At 51.8% G+C, this 19,298-nt stretch overlaps 1 protein-coding gene across 1 annotated transcript in view; it reads right to left on the bottom strand.

Annotated features, from left to right (window-relative positions):
- Nucleotides 1–19,298, bottom strand: part of LOC130295328 (CD48 antigen-like) — a 94,089-nt gene that overhangs the window by 3,135 nt on the left and 71,656 nt on the right. The window contains exons 5-8 of the mRNA XM_056545967.1: nt 12,873–12,977; nt 11,394–11,548; nt 10,835–10,943; nt 9,197–9,650 (exon numbers count right to left, since the gene is read on the bottom strand). Of these exons, the coding sequence (XP_056401942.1) occupies nt 9,625–9,650; nt 10,835–10,943; nt 11,394–11,548; nt 12,873–12,977 (395 nt within the window). The 3' untranslated portion in view covers nt 9,197–9,624. The remainder of the gene's footprint in view (nt 1–9,196; nt 9,651–10,834; nt 10,944–11,393; nt 11,549–12,872; nt 12,978–19,298) is intronic.

The raw sequence follows: 19,298 nt of genomic DNA, 5'->3' as shown, positions 1-19,298 counted from the left end.
CCTTCAGAAGGTGGAGGATAGCCCCTTCTGTAGGTGGAGGATAGCCCCTTCAGTAGGTGGAGGATAGCCCCTTCAGTAGGTGGAGGATAGCCCCTTCAGTAGGTGGAGGATAGCCCCTTCAGTAGGTGGGGGATAGCCCCTTCAGTAGGTGGGGGATAGCCCCTTCAGTAGGTGGGGGATAGCCCCTTCTGTAGGTGGGGGATAGCCCCTTCAGTAGGTGGAGGATAGCCCCTTCAGTAGGTGGAGGATAGCCCCTTCAGTAGGTGGGGGATAGCCCCTTCAGTAGGTGGAGGATAGCCCCTTCAGTAGGTGGAGGATAGCCCCTTCAGTAGGTGGGGGATAGCCCCTTCTGTAGGTGGGGGATAGCCCCTTCAGTAGGTGGAGGATAGCCCCTTCAGTAGGTGGAGGATAGCCCCTTCAGTAGGTGGAGGATAGCCCCTTCTGTAGGTGGGGGATAGCCCCTTCACTAGGTGGAGGATAGCCCCTTCAGTAGGTGGGGGATAGCCCCTTCTGTAGGTGGAGGATAGCCCCCCTATGAGATAGATAGATAGATATGAGATAGATAGATAGATATGAGATAGATAGATAGATAGATATGAGATAGATAGATATGAGATAGATAGATATGAGATAGATAGATATGAGATAGATAGATAGGAAATAGATAGATAGATATGAGACAGATTGATAGATAGATATGAGATAGATAGATAGGAAATAGATAGATAGATATGAGATAGATAGATATGAGATAGATAGATATGAGATAGATAGATAGATATGAGATAGATAGATATGAGATAGATAGATATGAGATAGATAGATATGAGATAGATAGATATGAGATAGATAGATATGAGATAGATAGATAGGAAATAGATAGATAGGGGCGGCAAAATTAGCTTTCCCCTAAGGTGGCAAAAATCCTTGCACCAGCCCTGGTCATGGGCCTGAGAAGGACTGAGCCCCCAAGTCACAGTAAAGATACAGTTCATCAGTAGGTGGAGGATAGCCCCTTCAGTAGGTGGAGGATAGCCCCTTCAGTAGGTGGAGGATAGCCCCTTCAGTAGGTGGGGGATAGCCCCTTCAGTAGGTGGAGGATAGCCCCTTCAGTAGGTGGGGGATAGCCCCTTCAGTAGGTGGGGGATAGCCCCTTCTGTAGGTGCGGGATAGCCCCTTCAGTAGGTGGAGGATAGCCCCTTCAGTAGGTGGGGGATAGCCCCTTCAGTAGGTGGAGGATAGCCCCTTCAGTAGGTGGAGGATAGCCCCTTCAGTAGGTGGGGGATAGCCCCTTCTGTAGGTGGGGGATAGCCCCTTCAGTAGGTGGAGGATAGCCCCTTCAGTAGGTGGAGGATAGCCCCTTCTGTAGGTGGAGGATAGCCCCTTCTGTAGGTGGAGGATAGCCCCTTCTGTAGGTGGAGGATAGCCCCTTCAGTAGGTGGGGGATAGCCCCTTCAGTAGGTGGGGGATAGCCCCTTCAGTAGGTGGGGGATAGCCCCTTCAGTAGGTGGGGGATAGCCCCTGCTGTAGGTGGAGGATAGCCCCTTCAGTAGGTGGGGGATAGCCCCTTCAGTAGGTGGGGGATAGCCCCTTCTGTAGGTGGGGGATAGCCCCTTCTGTAGGTGGAGGATAGCCCCTTCTGTAGGTGGGGGATAGCCCCTTCAGTAGGCGGAGGATAGCCCCTTCAGTAGGCGGAGGATAGCCCCTTCAGTAGGCGGAGGATAGCCCCTTCAGTAGGCGGAGGATAGCCCCTTCAGTAGGCGGAGGATAGCCCCTTCTGTAGGTGGAGGATAGCCCCTTCAGTAGGTGGGGGATAGCCCCTTCTGTAGGTGGAGGATAGCCCCTTCTGTAGGTGGAGGATAGCCCCTTCTGTAGGTGGAGGATAGCCCCTTCAGAAGGTGGAGGATAGCCCCTTCAGTAGGTGGAGGATAGCCCCTTCTGTAGGTGGAGGATAGCCCCTTCAGTAGGTGGAGGATAGCCCCTTCAGTAGGTGGAGGATAGCCCCTTCAGTAGGTGGGGGATAGCCCCTTCAGTAGGTGGGGGATAGCCCCTTCAGTAGGTGGGGGATAGCCCCTTCTGTAGGTGGGGGATAGCCCCTTCAGTAGGTGGAGGATAGCCCCTTCAGTAGGTGGAGGATAGCCCCTTCAGTAGGTGGGGGATAGCCCCTTCAGTAGGTGGAGGATAGCCCCTTCAGTAGGTGGAGGATAGCCCCTTCAGTAGGTGGGGGATAGCCCCTTCTGTAGGTGGGGGATAGCCCCTTCAGTAGGTGGAGGATAGCCCCTTCAGTAGGTGGAGGATAGCCCCTTCTGTAGGTGGGGGATAGCCCCTTCAGTAGGTGGAGGATAGCCCCTTCAGTAGGTGGGGGATAGCCCCTTCTGTAGGTGGAGGATAGCCCCCCTATGAGATAGATAGATAGATATGAGATAGATAGATAGATAGATATGAGATAGATAGATAGATAGATATGAGATAGATAGATATGAGATAGATAGATATGAGATAGATAGATAGGAAATAGATAGATAGGGGCGGCAAAATTAGCTTTCCCCTAAGGTGGCAAAAATCCTTGCACCAGCCCTGGTCATGGGCCTGAGAAGGACTGAGCCCCCAAGTCACAGTAAAGATACAGTTCATCAGTAGGTGGAGGATAGCCCCTTCAGTAGGTGGAGGATAGCCCCTTCAGTAGGTGGAGGATAGCCCCTTCAGTAGGTGGGGGATAGCCCCTTCAGTAGGTGGAGGATAGCCCCTTCAGTAGGTGGGGGATAGCCCCTTCAGTAGGTGGGGGATAGCCCCTTCTGTAGGTGGGGGATAGCCCCTTCAGTAGGTGGAGGATAGCCCCTTTAGTAGGTGGAGGATAGCCCCTTCAGTAGGTGGGGGATAGCCCCTTCTGTAGGTGGAGGATAGCCCCTTCTGTAGGTGGAGGATAGCCCCTTCTGTAGGTGGAGGATAGCCCCTTCAGAAGGTGGAGGATAGCCCCTTCAGTAGGTGGAGGATAGCCCCTTCTGTAGGTGGAGGATAGCCCCTTCAGTAGGTGGAGGATAGCCCCTTCAGTAGGTGGAGGATAGCCCCTTCAGTAGGTGGGGGATAGCCCCTTCAGTAGGTGGGGGATAGCCCCTTCTGTAGGTGGGGGATAGCCCCTTCAGTAGGTGGAGGATAGCCCCTTCAGTAGGTGGAGGATAGCCCCTTCAGTAGGTGGAGGATAGCCCCTTCAGTAGGTGGAGGATAGCCCCTTCAGTAGGTGGAGGATAGCCCCTTCAGTAGGTGGGGGATAGCCCCTTCTGTAGGTGGGGGATAGCCCCTTCAGTAGGTGGAGGATAGCCCCTTCAGTAGGTGGAGGATAGCCCCTTCTGTAGGTGGGGGATAGCCCCTTCAGTAGGTGGAGGATAGCCCCTTCAGTAGGTGGGGGATAGCCCCTTCTGTAGGTGGAGGATAGCCCCCCTATGAGATAGATAGATAGATATGAGATAGATAGATAGATAGATAGATAGATATGAGATAGATAGATAGATAGATATGAGATAGATAGATATGAGATAGATAGATATGAGATAGATAGATAGGAAATAGATAGATAGGGGCGGCAAAATTAGCTTTCCCCTAAGGTGGCAAAAATCCTTGCACCAGCCCTGGTCATGGGCCTGAGAAGGACTGAGCCCCCAAGTCACAGTAAAGATACAGTTCATCAGTAGGTGGAGGATAGCCCCTTCAGTAGGTGGAGGATAGCCCCTTCAGTAGGTGGAGGATAGCCCCTTCAGTAGGTGGGGGATAGCCCCTTCAGTAGGTGGAGGATAGCCCCTTCAGTAGGTGGGGGATAGCCCCTTCAGTAGGTGGGGGATAGCCCCTTCTGTAGGTGGGGGATAGCCCCTTCAGTAGGTGGAGGATAGCCCCTTCAGTAGGTGGGGGATAGCCCCTTCAGTAGGTGGAGGATAGCCCCTTCAGTAGGTGGGGGATAGCCCCTTCTGTAGGTGGGGGATAGCCCCTTCAGTAGGTGGAGGATAGCCCCTTCAGTAGGTGGAGGATAGCCCCTTCTGTAGGTGGAGGATAGCCCCTTCTGTAGGTGGAGGATAGCCCCTTCTGTAGGTGGAGGATAGCCCCTTCTGTAGGTGGAGGATAGCCCCTTCTGTAGGTGGGGGATAGCCCCTTCAGTAGGTGGGGGATAGCCCCTTCAGTAGGTGGGGGATAGCCCCTTCAGTAGGTGGGGGATAGCCCCTTCAGTAGGTGGGGGATAGCCCCTTCAGTAGGTGGGGGATAGCCCCTTCAGTAGGTGGGGGATAGCCCCTGCTGTAGGTGGAGGATAGCCCCTTCAGTAGGTGGGGGATAGCCCCTTCAGTAGGTGGGGGATAGCCCCTTCTGTAGGTGGGGGATAGCCCCTTCTGTAGGTGGAGGATAGCCCCTTCAGTAGGTGGGGGATAGCCCCTTCAGTAGGCGGAGGATAGCCCCTTCAGTAGGCGGAGGATAGCCCCTTCAGTAGGCGGAGGATAGCCCCTTCAGTAGGCGGAGGATAGCCCCTTCTGTAGGTGGAGGATAGCCCCTTCAGTAGGTGGGGGATAGCCCCTTCTGTAGGTGGAGGATAGCCCCTTCTGTAGGTGGAGGATAGCCCCTTCTGTAGGTGGAGGATAGCCCCTTCAGAAGGTGGAGGATAGCCCCTTCAGTAGGTGGAGGATAGCCCCTTCTGTAGGTGGAGGATAGCCCCTTCAGTAGGTGGAGGATAGCCCCTTCAGTAGGTGGGGGATAGCCCCTTCAGTAGGTGGGGGATAGCCCCTTCAGTAGGTGGGGGATAGCCCCTTCAGTAGGTGGGGGATAGCCCCTTCTGTAGGTGGGGGATAGCCCCTTCAGTAGGTGGAGGATAGCCCCTTCAGTAGGTGGAGGATAGCCCCTTCAGTAGGTGGGGGATAGCCCCTTCAGTAGGTGGAGGATAGCCCCTTCAGTAGGTGGGGGATAGCCCCTTCAGTAGGTGGGGGATAGCCCCTTCTGTAGGTGGGGGATAGCCCCTTCAGTAGGTGGAGGATAGCCCCTTCAGTAGGTGGAGGATAGCCCCTTCAGTAGGTGGAGGATAGCCCCTTCTGTAGGTGGGGGATAGCCCCTTCAGTAGGTGGAGGATAGCCCCTTCAGTAGGTGGGGGATAGCCCCTTCTGTAGGTGGAGGATAGCCCCCCTATGAGATAGATAGATAGATATGAGATAGATAGATAGATAGATATGAGATAGATAGATAGATAGATATGAGATAGATAGATATGAGATAGATAGATATGAGATAGATAGATAGGAAATAGATAGATAGGGGCGGCAAAATTAGCTTTCCCCTAAGGTGGCAAAAATCCTTGCACCAGCCCTGGTCATGGGCCTGAGAAGGACTGAGCCCCCAAGTCACAGTAAAGATACAGTTCATCAGTAGGTGGAGGATAGCCCCTTCAGTAGGTGGAGGATAGCCCCTTCAGTAGGTGGAGGATAGCCCCTTCAGTAGGTGGGGGATAGCCCCTTCAGTAGGTGGAGGATAGCCCCTTCAGTAGGTGGGGGATAGCCCCTTCAGTAGGTGGGGGATAGCCCCTTCTGTAGGTGGGGGATAGCCCCTTCAGTAGGTGGAGGATAGCCCCTTCAGTAGGTGGGGGATAGCCCCTTCAGTAGGTGGAGGATAGCCCCTTCAGTAGGTGGGGGATAGCCCCTTCAGTAGGTGGGGGATAGCCCCTTCTGTAGGTGGGGGATAGCCCCTTCAGTAGGTGGAGGATAGCCCCTTCAGTAGGTGGGGGATAGCCCCTTCTGTAGGTGGAGGATAGCCCCTTCTGTAGGTGGAGGATAGCCCCTTCTGTAGGTGGAGGATAGCCCCTTCAGTAGGTGGGGGATAGCCCCTTCAGTAGGTGGGGGATAGCCCCTTCAGTAGGTGGGGGATAGCCCCTTCAGTAGGTGGGGGATAGCCCCTTCTGTAGGTGGGGGATAGCCCCTTCAGTAGGTGGGGGATAGCCCCTTCAGTAGGTGGAGGATAGCCCCTTCAGTAGGTGGGGGATAGCCCCTTCAGTAGGTGGGGGATAGCCCCTTCTGTAGGTGGGGGATAGCCCCTTCTGTAGGTGGAGGATATCCCCTTCAGTAGGTGGGGGATAGCCCCTTCTGTAGGTGGGGGATAGCCCCTTCTGTAGGCGGGGGATAGCCCCTTCAGTAGGCGGGGGATAGCCCCTTCAGTAGGCGGAGGATAGCCCCTTCAGTAGGCGGAGGATAGCCCCTTCTGTAGGTGGGGGATAGCCCCTTCAGTAGGTGGGGGATAGCCCCTTCAGTAGGTGGGGGATAGCCCCTTCTGTAGGTGGGGGATAGCCCCTTCTGTAGGTGGAGGATAGCCCCTTCTGTAGGTGGAGGATAGCCGCTTCTGTAGGTGGAGGATAGCCCCTTCAGTAGGTGGAGGATAGCCCCTTCAGTAGGTGGAGGATAGCCCCTTCTGTAGGTGGAGGATAGCCCCTTCAGTAGGTGGAGGATAGCCCCTTCAGTAGGTGGAGGATAGCCCCTTCAGTAGGTGGAGGATAGCCCCTTCAGTAGGTGGAGGATAGCCCCTTCTGTAGGTGGGGGATAGCCCCTTCAGTAGGTGGAGGATAGCCCCTTCTGTAGGTGGAGGATAGCCCCTTCAGTAGGTGGAGGATAGCCCCTTCAGTAGGTGGGGGATAGCCCCTTCAGTAGGTGGGGGATAGCCCCTTCTGTAGGTGGGGGATAGCCCCTTCTGTAGGTGGGGGATAGCCCCTTCAGTAGGTGGAGGATAGCCCCTTCAGTAGGTGGGGGATAGCCCCTTCAGTAGGTGGAGGATAGCCCCTTCAGTAGGTGGAGGATAGCCCCTTCAGTAGGTGGGGGATAGCCCCTTCAGTAGGTGGAGGATAGCCCCTTCTGTAGGTGGAGAATAGCCCCTTCAGTAGGTGGAGGATAGCCCCTTCAGTAGGTGGGGGATAGCCCCTTCAGTAGGTGGGGGATAGCCCCTTCTGTAGGTGGGGGATAGCCCCTTCTGTAGGTGGGGGATAGCCCCTTCAGTAGGTGGAGGATAGCCCCTTCAGTAGGTGGAGGATAGCCCCTTCAGTAGGTGGAGGATAGCCCCTTCAGTAGGTGGGGGATAGCCCCTTCAGTAGGTGGGGGATAGCCCCTTCTGTAGGTGGGGGATAGCCCCTTCTGTAGGCGGAGGATAGCCCCTTCAGTAGGCGGAGGATAGCCCCTTCTGTAGGTGGAGGATAGCCCCTTCTGTAGGTGGAGGATAGCCCCTTCTGTAGGTGGTGGATAGCCCCTTCTGTAGGTGGAGGATAGCCCCTTCTGTAGGTGGAGGATAGCCCCTTCAGTAGGTGGAGGATAGCCCCTTCTGTAGGTGGAGGATAGCCCCTTCTGTAGGTGGAGGATAGCCCCTTCAGTAGGTGGAGGATAGCCCCTTCAGTAGGTGGAGGATAGCCCCTTCAGTAGGTGGAGGATAGCCCCTTCAGTAGGTGGGGGATAGCCCCTTCTGTAGGTGGGGGATAGCCCCTTCAGTAGGTGGGGGATAGCCCCTTCAGTAGGTGGGGGATAGCCCCTTCTGTAGGTGGAGGATAGCCCCTTCTGTAGGTGGAGGATAGCCCCTTCTGTAGGTGGAGGATATCCCCTTCAGTAGGTGGAGGATAGCCCCTTCAGTAGGTGGAGGATAGCCCCTTCTGTAGGTGGAGGATAGCCCCTTCAGTAGGTGGAGGATAGCCCCTTCAGTAGGTGGAGGATAGCCCATTGTCGACAGCAAGCCAGACATGTCAGCGAGCAGAGATAGGTAGTAAGAATTCAACTGGGTGATGTGTGATATAAAAGCCACAACCACCGACTGTAATGAGATCCTCTAGGTCAGTGGTTCTCAACCTTTTTTGGATACTGTACCCCCAAAGGCTGAAAGTATGTTCGCGGGTACCCCCTCACGCGGAACTTGAGCGCGAGGGGTACCGTCGGACAAAAGGCTTGTTCTTACCTTTATACTAATGCATTCCCTCCATCTTAATCCCCTTGTGCTATTATCCCCCCTCCCTTTTAATCCCCTTGTGCCATTATCCCCCTCCCTCTTAATCCCCTTGTGCCATTATCCCCCCTCCCTCTTAATCCCCTTGTGCTATTATCCCCCCTCCCTCTTAATCCCCTTGTGCTATTATCCCCCCTCCCTCTTAATCCCCTTGTGCTATTATCCCCCCTCCCTCTTAATCCCCTTGTGCTATTATCCCCCTCCCTCTTAATCCCCTTGTGCTATTATCCCCCTCCCTCTTAATCCCCTTGTGCTATTATCCCCCTCCCTCTTAATCCCCTTGTGCTATTTTCCCCCCATCTTAATCCCCTTGTGCCATTATCCCCCCTCCCTTTTAATCCCCTTGTGCTATTATCCCCCCTCCCTCTTAATCCCCTTGTGCTATTATCCCCCTCCCTCTTAATCCCCTTGTGCTATTATCCCCCTCCCTCTTAATCCCCTTGTGCTATTTTCCCCCCATCTTAATCCCCTTGTGCCATTATCCCCCCTCCCTTTTAATCCCCTTGTGCTATTATCCCCCCTCCCTCTTAATCCCCTTGTGCTATTATCCCTCTTAATCCCCTTGTGCCATTATCCCCCCTCCCTCTTAATCCCCTTGTGCCATTATCCCCCCTCCCTCTTAATCCCCTTGTGCTATTATTCCTCCTCCTTGATTAAGATGGGGGAGGAATAATAGCACAAGGGGATTAAGATGGAGGGGGAATAATTAACCCCCCCCCCTCCATATTAATCCCCTTGTGTAATTTTTCCCCCCTCCCTCTGATCCCATTGTGCTATTATCATCAGATATGGCAAAAGTGGATCATAGGGAGGGGGGAATAATAGCACAAGGGGATTAAGATGGGGGGGGGGGGGGGGGGGGGAAATGGCGCAAGAGATTGAGATGGAAGGGGAGAGGGATAATAGTGGAGGGGGGATAAGGAGTAATAAAGCACAAGGCATAACATTTTAATTATTACTTCACATCCCCCCTCCACTATTATCCGTCTCCCCTCCATCTTAATGCCTTGTCCTCCATCCCATACAGTCCCCCCTCTGTCCCATACAGTCCCCCCTCCGTCCCATACAGTCCCCCCTCCGGCCCATACAGTCCCCCCTCCGTCCCATACAGTCCCCCCTCCGTCCCATACAGTCCCCCCTCCGTCCCATACAGTCCCCCCTCCGTCCCATACAGTTGTTTTTAACTTTTTTCTTTTTGTTTTACCTGGCGTCCTGCGGTCCCATTGCCTGCTCCTTCACGCAGCGCATCCAGTTTGGCGGGCCGCACTGATGTGTGATGTCCTCCTGCGCTGTGCTGCAACTCCGCACAACGTCAGGGGAGGTCACACATCTCCCCGGCAACCACGCAGGTCACTTACAGCAGCCGTGGCCGCAGCTCGGGCAGATACTGGACAATGCATGGCCGGTATTTGTCAGCGCTTCGCGTACCCCCAAGCAACCCCTGGTGTACCCCAGGTAGAGAACCCAGGCTCTAGGTGACACAACCACCCGGAACCTGTGCCTTGTACGTATGGTGACCACAAAGCCGGTCATCCCCAGAGTGATTTCTCACAAATCAGAGTTGTACCTTATAGGAGATGAATCATTGGGTGAGAGAGTAAACAGCGAGTCAGAGATTCCCTTTACTTCAGGTCATTCATTGTAAAAGTGGGTTTCCGCTGCAGAAGGTATGTAAGCACAGTATCACGGTTGCCAAAAAGATATACTGATTTGTAAATTACTTCTATTTAAAAATCTTAATCCTTCCAGTACTTATCAGCTGCTGTACACTCCACAGGAAGTTGTGTAGTTCTTTCCAGTCTGACCACAGTGCTCTCTGCTGACACCTCTGTCCATGTCAGGAACTGTCCAGAGTAGAAGAGGGTTGTTATAGGGATTTTCTCCTACTCTGGACAGTTCCTGACATGGACAGAGGTGTCAGCAGAGAGCACTGTGGACAAGGACTCAAGTTTATTTTTTTAGGCTTGTGAAACGTATTGGATGTGGACTACTAAGACAGGAGGACAGAGCCATGGGCAGCTGCCTGTGTACTGGGGCATGGATGTCTTACTGTAATTGCTGCCTTAGGGTGCATGCACACCGAGGGGAAAACCGTGCGCTCCCGTACCCCAGCCGGATCGGCGCTGAAATCCATTGACTTTAATGAGCTGACCGGAGTCAACATTTTACTCCGTTCGGCTCATTTTTAACCCGTATCCGGTTTTCTGACCGGACCTCAAAATGTTGTATACCACGTTTTGAGGTCCGGTCAGAAAATCGGTTACGTCAAAAATGAGCCGAACGGAGTAAAACGGTGACTCCGGTCAGCTCATTAAAGTCAATGGATTTCAGCGCCGATCCGGCTGGGGTACGGGTGCGCACGGTTTTCCCCTCCCCCAGCCGGATACGGCACCCGTAAAGTGAAAACGTGGTGTGCATGCACCCTTAGGAAGGAAAGTTCCATCATTGGTGTTTCCCAAGGCTTGACATACCAATGGGAGATGACATGGAGAGTTGCAAAGTGCGGGATCGGGAGTATTGGTGGCGTCTACATGTAGAGACCCATAAGACAAGATATCTGTGGTCTCCGGACAGGGAAAGAAGTTCCTGGCTCATATGGCTCAGAGATAGTCACCATATGGGCCCCACAGTGGAGACGGGCTCGGGCATGTCCTGCCAGGATGGCAGTAGGGCTGTCTCCATTGGTCTCTACTTCAACAGTTGTGCAAATTAATGGGAACCAAAGGCACTGGTGCATCCCAACTATTCCTCGAGCCCTCATGTGTGTCGGCTGACCACTGCCTGACGCCATTACCCCCCCCCCCCCCCCCCAACACAACTATTATATCACCATTTTACTTACATACTCTGTTGTCTTCAGGGACTCCGTTCTGGGACCGTAGGTAATCTCTGCTAGGACCAGCCAGATCGTACACCGAAGAAGATTGGATTGGATTCTCAGGGACCGGATTCTTAAAAATGCAAACGTAAGATCGATCAATGGAATGAAGAATGCCGGACAGTTGTGCTGGATTCTGTGGCTACTTCCGTGGCCTATATGACCAACTACTGGATGTTTCTCTTTTGAGCTTCTTTGTACTCCACTGCCCCAGCGTTCGAAACATTTTGCGGGGAGACTACGCCCCCTTATGACATCATGCCAAGCCCCCTCAATGCAAGTCTATGGGAGGGGGCGTGGCGACTGCCACGCCCCCTCCCATAGACTTGCATTGAGGGGGAATGGTGTGACGGCATGAAGGTTGTGGTCGTGATGGCATGACCCCCGCAACCCGCACTCAGCGTTCGGAACAAAATGTTCCAAACGCCGGGGCAGTGGAGTACCCCTTTAAGCCGTACATTATGTCCTAAGAAACTAGTAGTAGTAATATAAAATACTGTATATAGTATTGTACCCCACATACCTCGGTTTTATTGACTTCGGAATACACTGTATTGATGTCTGCATGTGTGTGCTCTGACACTGGATTGGGGGCTGGGGGTCTACCTTGTGGTACCTGGTCTGAGGGTCTACTTTGTCCGCCATTCGGGTGACTGATGCATCGTTTTGTGTACATACCTATTAAGAGGGTAAAAAATGCCCTAGTCAGTGGTATACATAGAAGAGTGCGGAGTCCTGTAGAGGGTCTAACCAAGGAATGAACCCAACATTATGATCCGGTTGTATGTTGTAACAACCAGCAGATGTGTACCCACTGTGTCACCTTACCGGCTTGGCTTAGGGTCACTCCAAAGGTTATCGTCTAAATGTGTGGTGTCCCAGGACCGGAGTGCGTCCTGTCAGGTAAACAATTGCTTTAGGTGCCTGACCTAGGCCCTGCTGCTCAGGTGATGCTGTAATATTGATTGTGGTATTTGATCTGTTAATTTATATTGTTCTGAAAAGTTCTGGATATCTGGTATAACGCCTGGCCCAGGAGAAGCTGTTTCCATCATGGAATGTGTAGGTTAACAGTGCCCTGGCGTTACGATTTGACAAGAATATCTTGCACCCCTGTGTCATAATAAATTGTCTCCTGGTTTTTACTCTCTTCACAGGTCTATACTTTACTGCAGGGGGCACCAGGTTACTACCTCTAGGAGTAAACTGTAGTGGTCAGAGCAGTAGTCACATTGTAGGTGGCAGCTGGCCTACTGGACCATGAAACACTGGTGCAAAGAACTCAAGGCCAGGCAAAAGAGGAGTCTGGGATTAGGTCAAAGTCTGGATTGACAGAGTTCATGTATTACAAGGTGAGGACTTCCAGGAAGTGATGGGTTTCAACGGCGCTGACCAGGAGAGGACACGTTAGGTAGGTAAAAGGAAGTTTTATTGGAACAATGCAACACGTTTCACCGCGCTCGCGCGGTGAAACGTGTTGCATTGTTCCAATGAAACTTCCTTTTACCTACTGACGTGTCCTCTCCTGGTCAGCACTGTTGAAACCCAACGCTTCTTGGAAGTCCTTATCTTGTATTGGCTCACACAACCGCCTTTGGTAAGGGTTTCTTCTATCCATTGGACCTTACTTTGGAGGTCTTACGCTATGGAGCGCTCTTCCATTTCTTTTTAGAGTTCATGTATTGTCAGGGTCTGGAAGATGGTTAAGTCGGGCACCACATGGGTCAAACATGGGCATTCAGCGAACTTATAGACAGTGGACAGAGATGAGGTCAGGAAGCGCGCTGGGTCATACACCATAACACCGAAAAGCCCCTGATCCACAGCTCTTCCCGGTTCTGGCTCTGTGACTGCCCCGTGTGAGCTGTAATGGTGGCCATATTGGATTGTCCCCTAGCCTTCCCATAACTATGATACGATTATATGATAAACAGTTTGGTCATAGAGGTTTGTAAGTCATACGAGAATAGAAGTTGAGTTATGGAGGACACGTCTCACTTACCTTCGTTGCATTGTTTTTTGAGCACCACAGTGACCACAATTATGGTAAGAACAACAGTGAACGCCCAAACCGAGATATAGAGAATGAGTCCATGATGACTGTTCTCTAGGGGAACAAGGAAAGGCATTAATACTGGCACAGAGCATAAGAATCCATTTACAATTACCACCATAATCCTATTAGAGATGAGGTAATGGTTTCCCCTCAGTCACTCGTTCTTGTATTGGTCACTCGTTCTTGTATTGGTCACTCGTTCTTGTATTGATAATTTGCCGGCGGTGATTCAGGGATATTGATTCCCATATTATATATAATGGACGGTCCGACCCGTGCCAGCTCAGCACATCAGGGAAATCATATATACAAAAGAGAAAAAGGGTAGAAGGGCACCGAACCAGAGTAGAAGTCTTCTAGCTCTACATACCGGCATTCGGGGCCCCGAGAGAAGACTTAGTGCCCTTCTAGGGTTTTTCACTATTGTGGATATACTTCTATATTTTGCATTGTAGAATTGGAGCAACCAGATTGTCTCAGTGTACTTGTCGTCTGCCGGCCGTTGCACCTATGGGCAAAATAGGCAGCAGCCTAGAGCGCTCTCTTGATGGGGGGCGCCGATTATTTCTCCAGATCCTGACATCCGCAAAACTGTTACCCCAGTAGTAAGAAGATTACATGAGGAGGAGGTTTGTTACAGTGTGTCACCCCAGTAGTAAGGAGATTACATGAGGAGGAGGTTTGTTACAGTTTGTCACCCCAGTAGTAAGGAGATTACATGGGGAGGGGGTTTGTCACAGTGTGTCACAGCAGTAGTAAGGTGATTACATGAGGAGGAGGTTTGTTACAGTGTGTCACCCCAGTAGTAAGAAGATTACATGAGGAGGAGGTTTGTTACAGTGTGTCACCCCAGTAGTAAGGAGATTACATGAGGAGGAGGTTCGTTACAGTGTGTCACCCCAGTAGTAAGGAGATTACATGAGGAGGTTTGTTACAGTGTGTCTCCCCAGTAGTAAGGAGATTACATGGGGAGGGGGTTTGTCACAGTGTGTCACAGCAGTAGTAAGGAGATTACATGAGGAGGAGGTTTGTTACAGTGTGTCACCCCAGTAGTAAGGAGATTACATGGGGAGGGGGTTTGTCACAGTGTGTCACAGCAGTAGTAAGGTGATTACATGAGGAGGAGGTTTGTTACAGTGTGTCACCGCAGTAGTAAGGTGATAACATGAGGAGGAGGTTTGTTACAGTGTGTCACCCCAGTAGTAAGGAGATTACATGAGGAGGAGGTTTCTTACAGTGTGTCACCCCAGTAGTAAGGAGATTACATGAGGAGGAGGTTTGTTACAGTGTGTAACCCCAGTAGTAAGGAGATTACATGAGGAGGAGGGTTTGTTACAGTGTGTCACCCCAGTAGTAAGGAGATATCTGACATCACTACACATGTACCAAATATGCATTCTTCCCACCAATGCGCTGGCGCAATGGATACCTAATACGACCACTATTATACATAATATTATACTATTATACATTACGCCCGCACATGATCAAAAGAACGCATACACATCATTTGGCAATACTGGGAATTGTCGGTAACTGCTTCAATGTATACATAAATGGACGTAAGTAATTAACACTAATGATGATAACCGACTGGTTGTGTCCTTTTTCTTAGTCTTTACCTCAAGAGGAGGAAGAGTATGGAGATCAGACAATTCAAAGAATATCACATTTTATTGGTACATAAATGCACAAAACACAGACGTCTAAAACCATTTAAAACATATAATGAATGTGTAAATATGTAAATGGAGATACAGCTCTATGACCACAAAGGTAGGAAAAGAGGGGGGTCTGGTGTACGGTCCAGGAGCCCCTCTGCCCAAAAAATCCAGCATTTCTTCTTTCATCATAAATAGACCTCCCTCTGGTTTGCTCAACATGGATCCAGTACAATGGACGCCGGGACTTCAACTTCATCATAGTTAGACCTTCTTTTGGGATTTCCCCATTTTTTCATCTCCCACGTGCCTCCAAGAGCCACTTCAGAAGCACCATGTACCAGACGTCATCTATCTCTATATAGATTAAAAGAAAGCATAGACTGATCACTTACCTAAATTAAAGGGGCACTCCACTGCCCTTGCACAGCTACGTGCGGTAATGATGTTTGCTCACGTCACGGTCTCAGAATACCTAGGGCCGGCAGCAGGATGTAGTAACGCCGGCCCTTGAATTCTGGGAGTGTGACGTATGTGAACGTCAATACGAGGCCGACGTGCGTAAATTTACGGCACTTAACTGGGGGCGGGGACGTACTGAGTTCCCGGCAACTACAGGTGAGCCGGGCACAAAATAGGAGCCGGAGGCCGAGCGGCTTTAGGCTCTGCCTCCCACTCAGGCTCAGAGCTGCCGAACCGGGATAGGGGCAGGAGGATGGCCCGGTGTGCCCAATGGCTAGTCCGGCCCTGCCAGGAGTGCTGCAGCCACCTGAGGCTCTCTATAGAGCGCTCAGGGCAGCTGCAGCCTTATGGAAGCACAACAAGCAACAGCTCTGCTTGGGGCCCCGGGCCCCGAACCCGAACGCTGGGTGAGGGCTGAGGTGGTCGTGATGTCACGGCCACGCCACTCATGACAACACGCCACACCCCGTCAATGCAAGTTTATGGGAGGGGGCGTGGCTGCTGCCCACGCCCCCTCCCATAGACTTGCATTGAGGGGGGGTGGCGTGACATCACGACCCCCGCAGCCCTCACCGGCGTTCGGTACATTTTGTTAGGGGCAGTGGAGTACCCCTTTAAGTGCTTGATCCACAGTGTGAACCTGCGTGCGCTACTGGTGACCCAATCTGAGTGTGAGGTGTGGAATCGGGATATGTAGTAGTGTGTTGTGTGTGTGCGCGCACCATCGTGTGTGCCAACTGAATGTGACCAATCTTGTGTGAATGTGAGGTATGTGCTGTGAACATGGCTGTTTCCCAACGCAAGGGCAGTGGAGTACCCCCTTTAATTTAGGTAACTGGTAAGTGATCAGTCTATGCTTTCTTTAATCTATATAGAGATAGATGACGTCTGGTACATGGTGCTTCTGAAGTGGCCTCTTGGAGGCAAGTGGGAGATGAAAAAATGGTGAAAATCCCAAAAGAAGGTCTAACTATAATGAAGTTGAAGTCCTGGCGTCCATTGTAAAAGGGAATAAGGAGCAGGCCCGTTGCTAAAGGACAGCAAATCAAGCAATTGGGGGGCCCCAAGCAGAGCCGGTGCTTGTTGTGCTTCCTATAAGGCTGCAGCTATCTGAGCGCTCTATAGGCCTGAGGCGGCTGCAGCAGTCCTGGCAGGGCCGGACTGGCCATCGGGCACACCGGGCCGTCCTCCTGCCCCTATCCCCGTTAAGCAGCTCACCTGTCGGCCGGGCCAGCAGTGCGAGAGCCTAGAGCGGGAGACAGAGACTAAAGGCGATCGGCCTCCGGCTCCTATTTTTGTGCCTGGCTCACCTGTAGTTGCCGGGAACTCAGGATGTCCCCGCCCCCAGTTAAGTGCCGTACAGCTACGTGCGTCGGCCTCGTATTGACGTTCGCTCACGTCACGCTACCAGAATTCAAGGCCAGTGTTACTACGTCCTGACGCCGGCCCTAGGTATTCTGAGAGCGTGACGTGAGCGAACATCATAACCGCGCGAAACTGTGCAAGAGTCTAATCAAGGGGTACTACCTGCCTACTGTGGGGAGGGGATTAATCTGGGGGTACTACCTGCCTACTGGGGGAGGGGATTAATCTGGGGGCACTTCCTGCCTACTGGGGGGAGGTTAATATGGGGGTACTACCTGCCTACTTGGGGGAGGTGGTTAATCTGGGGGTACTACCTGCCTACTGAGGGGAGGGGGTTAATCTGAGGGTACTACCTGCCTACTGGGGTGGGGGATTCATCTGGGGGTACTACCTGCCTACTGGGGGGAGGGGGTTAATCTGAGGGTACTACCTGCCCTACTGGGGGGGGGATTAATCTGGGGGTAATACCTGCCTACTGGGGGAAGGGGATTAATCTGGGGGTACTACCTGCCTACTGGGGGGGGAGGGAGTTAATCTGGGGGTACTACCTGTCTACTGGGGGGGGGGAGAGGGTTAATCTGGGAGTACTACCTGCCTACTGGGGGGGGGGGTTAATCTGGGGGTACTACCTGCCTACTGGGGGGAGGGGATTAATCTGGGGGTAATACCTGCCTACTGGGGGGAGGGGGTTAATCTGGGGTTGATACCTGCCTACTGGGGGGGGGGGAGAGGGTTAATCTGGGGGTACTGCCTGCCTACTGGGGGGAGGGGTTAATCTGGGGGTAATACCTGCCTACTGGGGGGGAGGGGATTAATCTGGGGGTAATACCTGCCTACTGGGGGGAGAGGGTTAATCTGGGGGTACTACCTGCCTACCGGGGGTGAACTTAATATGTATGGCTAGTACAGAAGATGATGAAAATAAAGCCGGCACTCACCATTCTTCTTAAAATTCTTGCTTTATTGTGCTTCACACATGTTCAGGGGTAGGGAACAGACGTGGGGGGGGGGGTTACAAGGCGACAAAAGCTCCGTTTCGTGCTGTGAATGCACTTCCTAGGAAGTGCATTCACAGCACGAAACGGTGCTTTTGTCGCCTTGTAACCCCCCCCCCCCCCCCCCCCCACGTCTGTTCCCTACCCCTGAACATGTGTGAAGCACAATAAAGCAAGAATTTTAAGAAGAATGGTGAGTGCCGGCTTTATTTTCATCATCTTCTGTACCGGACTATTGTGATTATCTATCTTTAAGCCAGAGCACCACAGTACACTCGCCAGCGTTTCCCAGTATACTGTAGAGATCCCTCCACGTCCTCAGTGCCGTATGCACATCTAAGAGTGATTAATATGTATGGCTATGTTGTCGTTCCTGTAGGCTTTGCGTGTGTAAGGTGGGGAGGGGGTGGAAGTGGGGGGGTCTCCATGTCTATTTTGCTTCAAACGGCCCTGATAAGGAGTACTGGATCCATGTTGAGCAACCCAGAGGGAGGTCTATTTATGATGAAAGAAGAAATACTGGATTTTTTGCAAACGGGCTCCAAACTTTTCAAGAATTTTTGAAGACAGGCTCTAGATGTTTGAGAGACACTCTTTGGCAGTGACATAAGAGGACTGTCAGCTTAACACTTTGTCCAAAACAACAAAAGAGACACTATAATCCTGTGACTGCCTTAGTGGCTCGGAGTGGAAAAGAGGGTATGGACTGGGGATGAGTTTACTGTCGAGAGCCTGTTTAGAACTTGACACTGGCTACGTACTTTATTTGGGTATTTTTGAATTGGATATTATAAGAAATCTCATAGACAGCAACATGGATGCACATAAGGTCATGTATACATTGGGATATTTTGCTGGTTCTCACGTGGTCCGTGTGAGAGAGAAGAAGACACTTTGGTGGCGATTACTGGACGTAGGTAGCGATTAACCGACAAACGGACAGTAAAATAATAAAGAAAGTAGGCTTTATACACCCGTTTCGAGGGGATCTGCTTCCCTCTTCCTCAGGTCCATTGGACCTGAGGAAGAGGGGAGCAGGTCCCCTCGAAATGTGTTGTCCCTTATTGGTGAATAAAGCCTACTTTCAAGGGGACCCACTGAGGAAGAGGGGAGCAGGTCCCCTCGAAACGCGTTGTCCCTTATTGGTGAATAAAGCCTACTTTCTTTATTATTTTACTGTCCGTTTGTCGGTTAATTGCCACCTACCGCCAGCAAGCGCCACCAGAGTGTCTTCTTCTTCTCTCTCACACGGACCACGTGAGAACCAGCATCGCTTCACACCACCCCAGGGCCACGCACATAAGGCCATGTATACATTGGGATATTTTGCTGGTTCTCACGTGGTCCGTGTGAGAGAGAAGAAGACACTCTGGTGGCGCTTGCTGGAGGAAGGTGGCGATTAACCGACAAACGGACAGTAAAATAATAAAGAAAGTAGGCTTTATTCACCAATAAGGGACAACGTGTTTCGAGGGGACCTGCTCCCCTCTTCCTCAGCGGGTCCCCCCGAAAGTAGGCTTTATTCACCAATAAGGGACAACGCGTTTCGAGGGGACCTGCTCCCCTCTTCCTCAGGTCCATCGGATACAATTCGCGATACCTGGGTGGAGATCATGTGAGCGGGACTTGGCTCCCGTACCTCGCGAGGTTTGATACAGTGAGATGGATGGTTCCGGAAAGAGTGGCATATACACGCCACAACAGCCATGGAACAATGTGTGAGGGGGAGATCACCTGCCAGCTATTAGAGCAATCGATTGGTATATATATATATATATATATATATATATATATATATATATATATATATATATATATATATATATATATATATATATATACATACATACCAATGTGGTGTGGGGACCATTTTAGCACAACACCCCTGA

The sequence above is a fragment of the Hyla sarda genome, chromosome 11, assembly GCF_029499605.1.
Source record: "Hyla sarda isolate aHylSar1 chromosome 11, aHylSar1.hap1, whole genome shotgun sequence".
In the NCBI taxonomy this organism is placed as follows: domain Eukaryota; kingdom Metazoa; phylum Chordata; class Amphibia; order Anura; family Hylidae; genus Hyla; species Hyla sarda.
The sequence above is the reverse complement of the archived record's forward strand: the minus strand, read 5'-3'. Positions and strand labels throughout refer to the sequence as shown.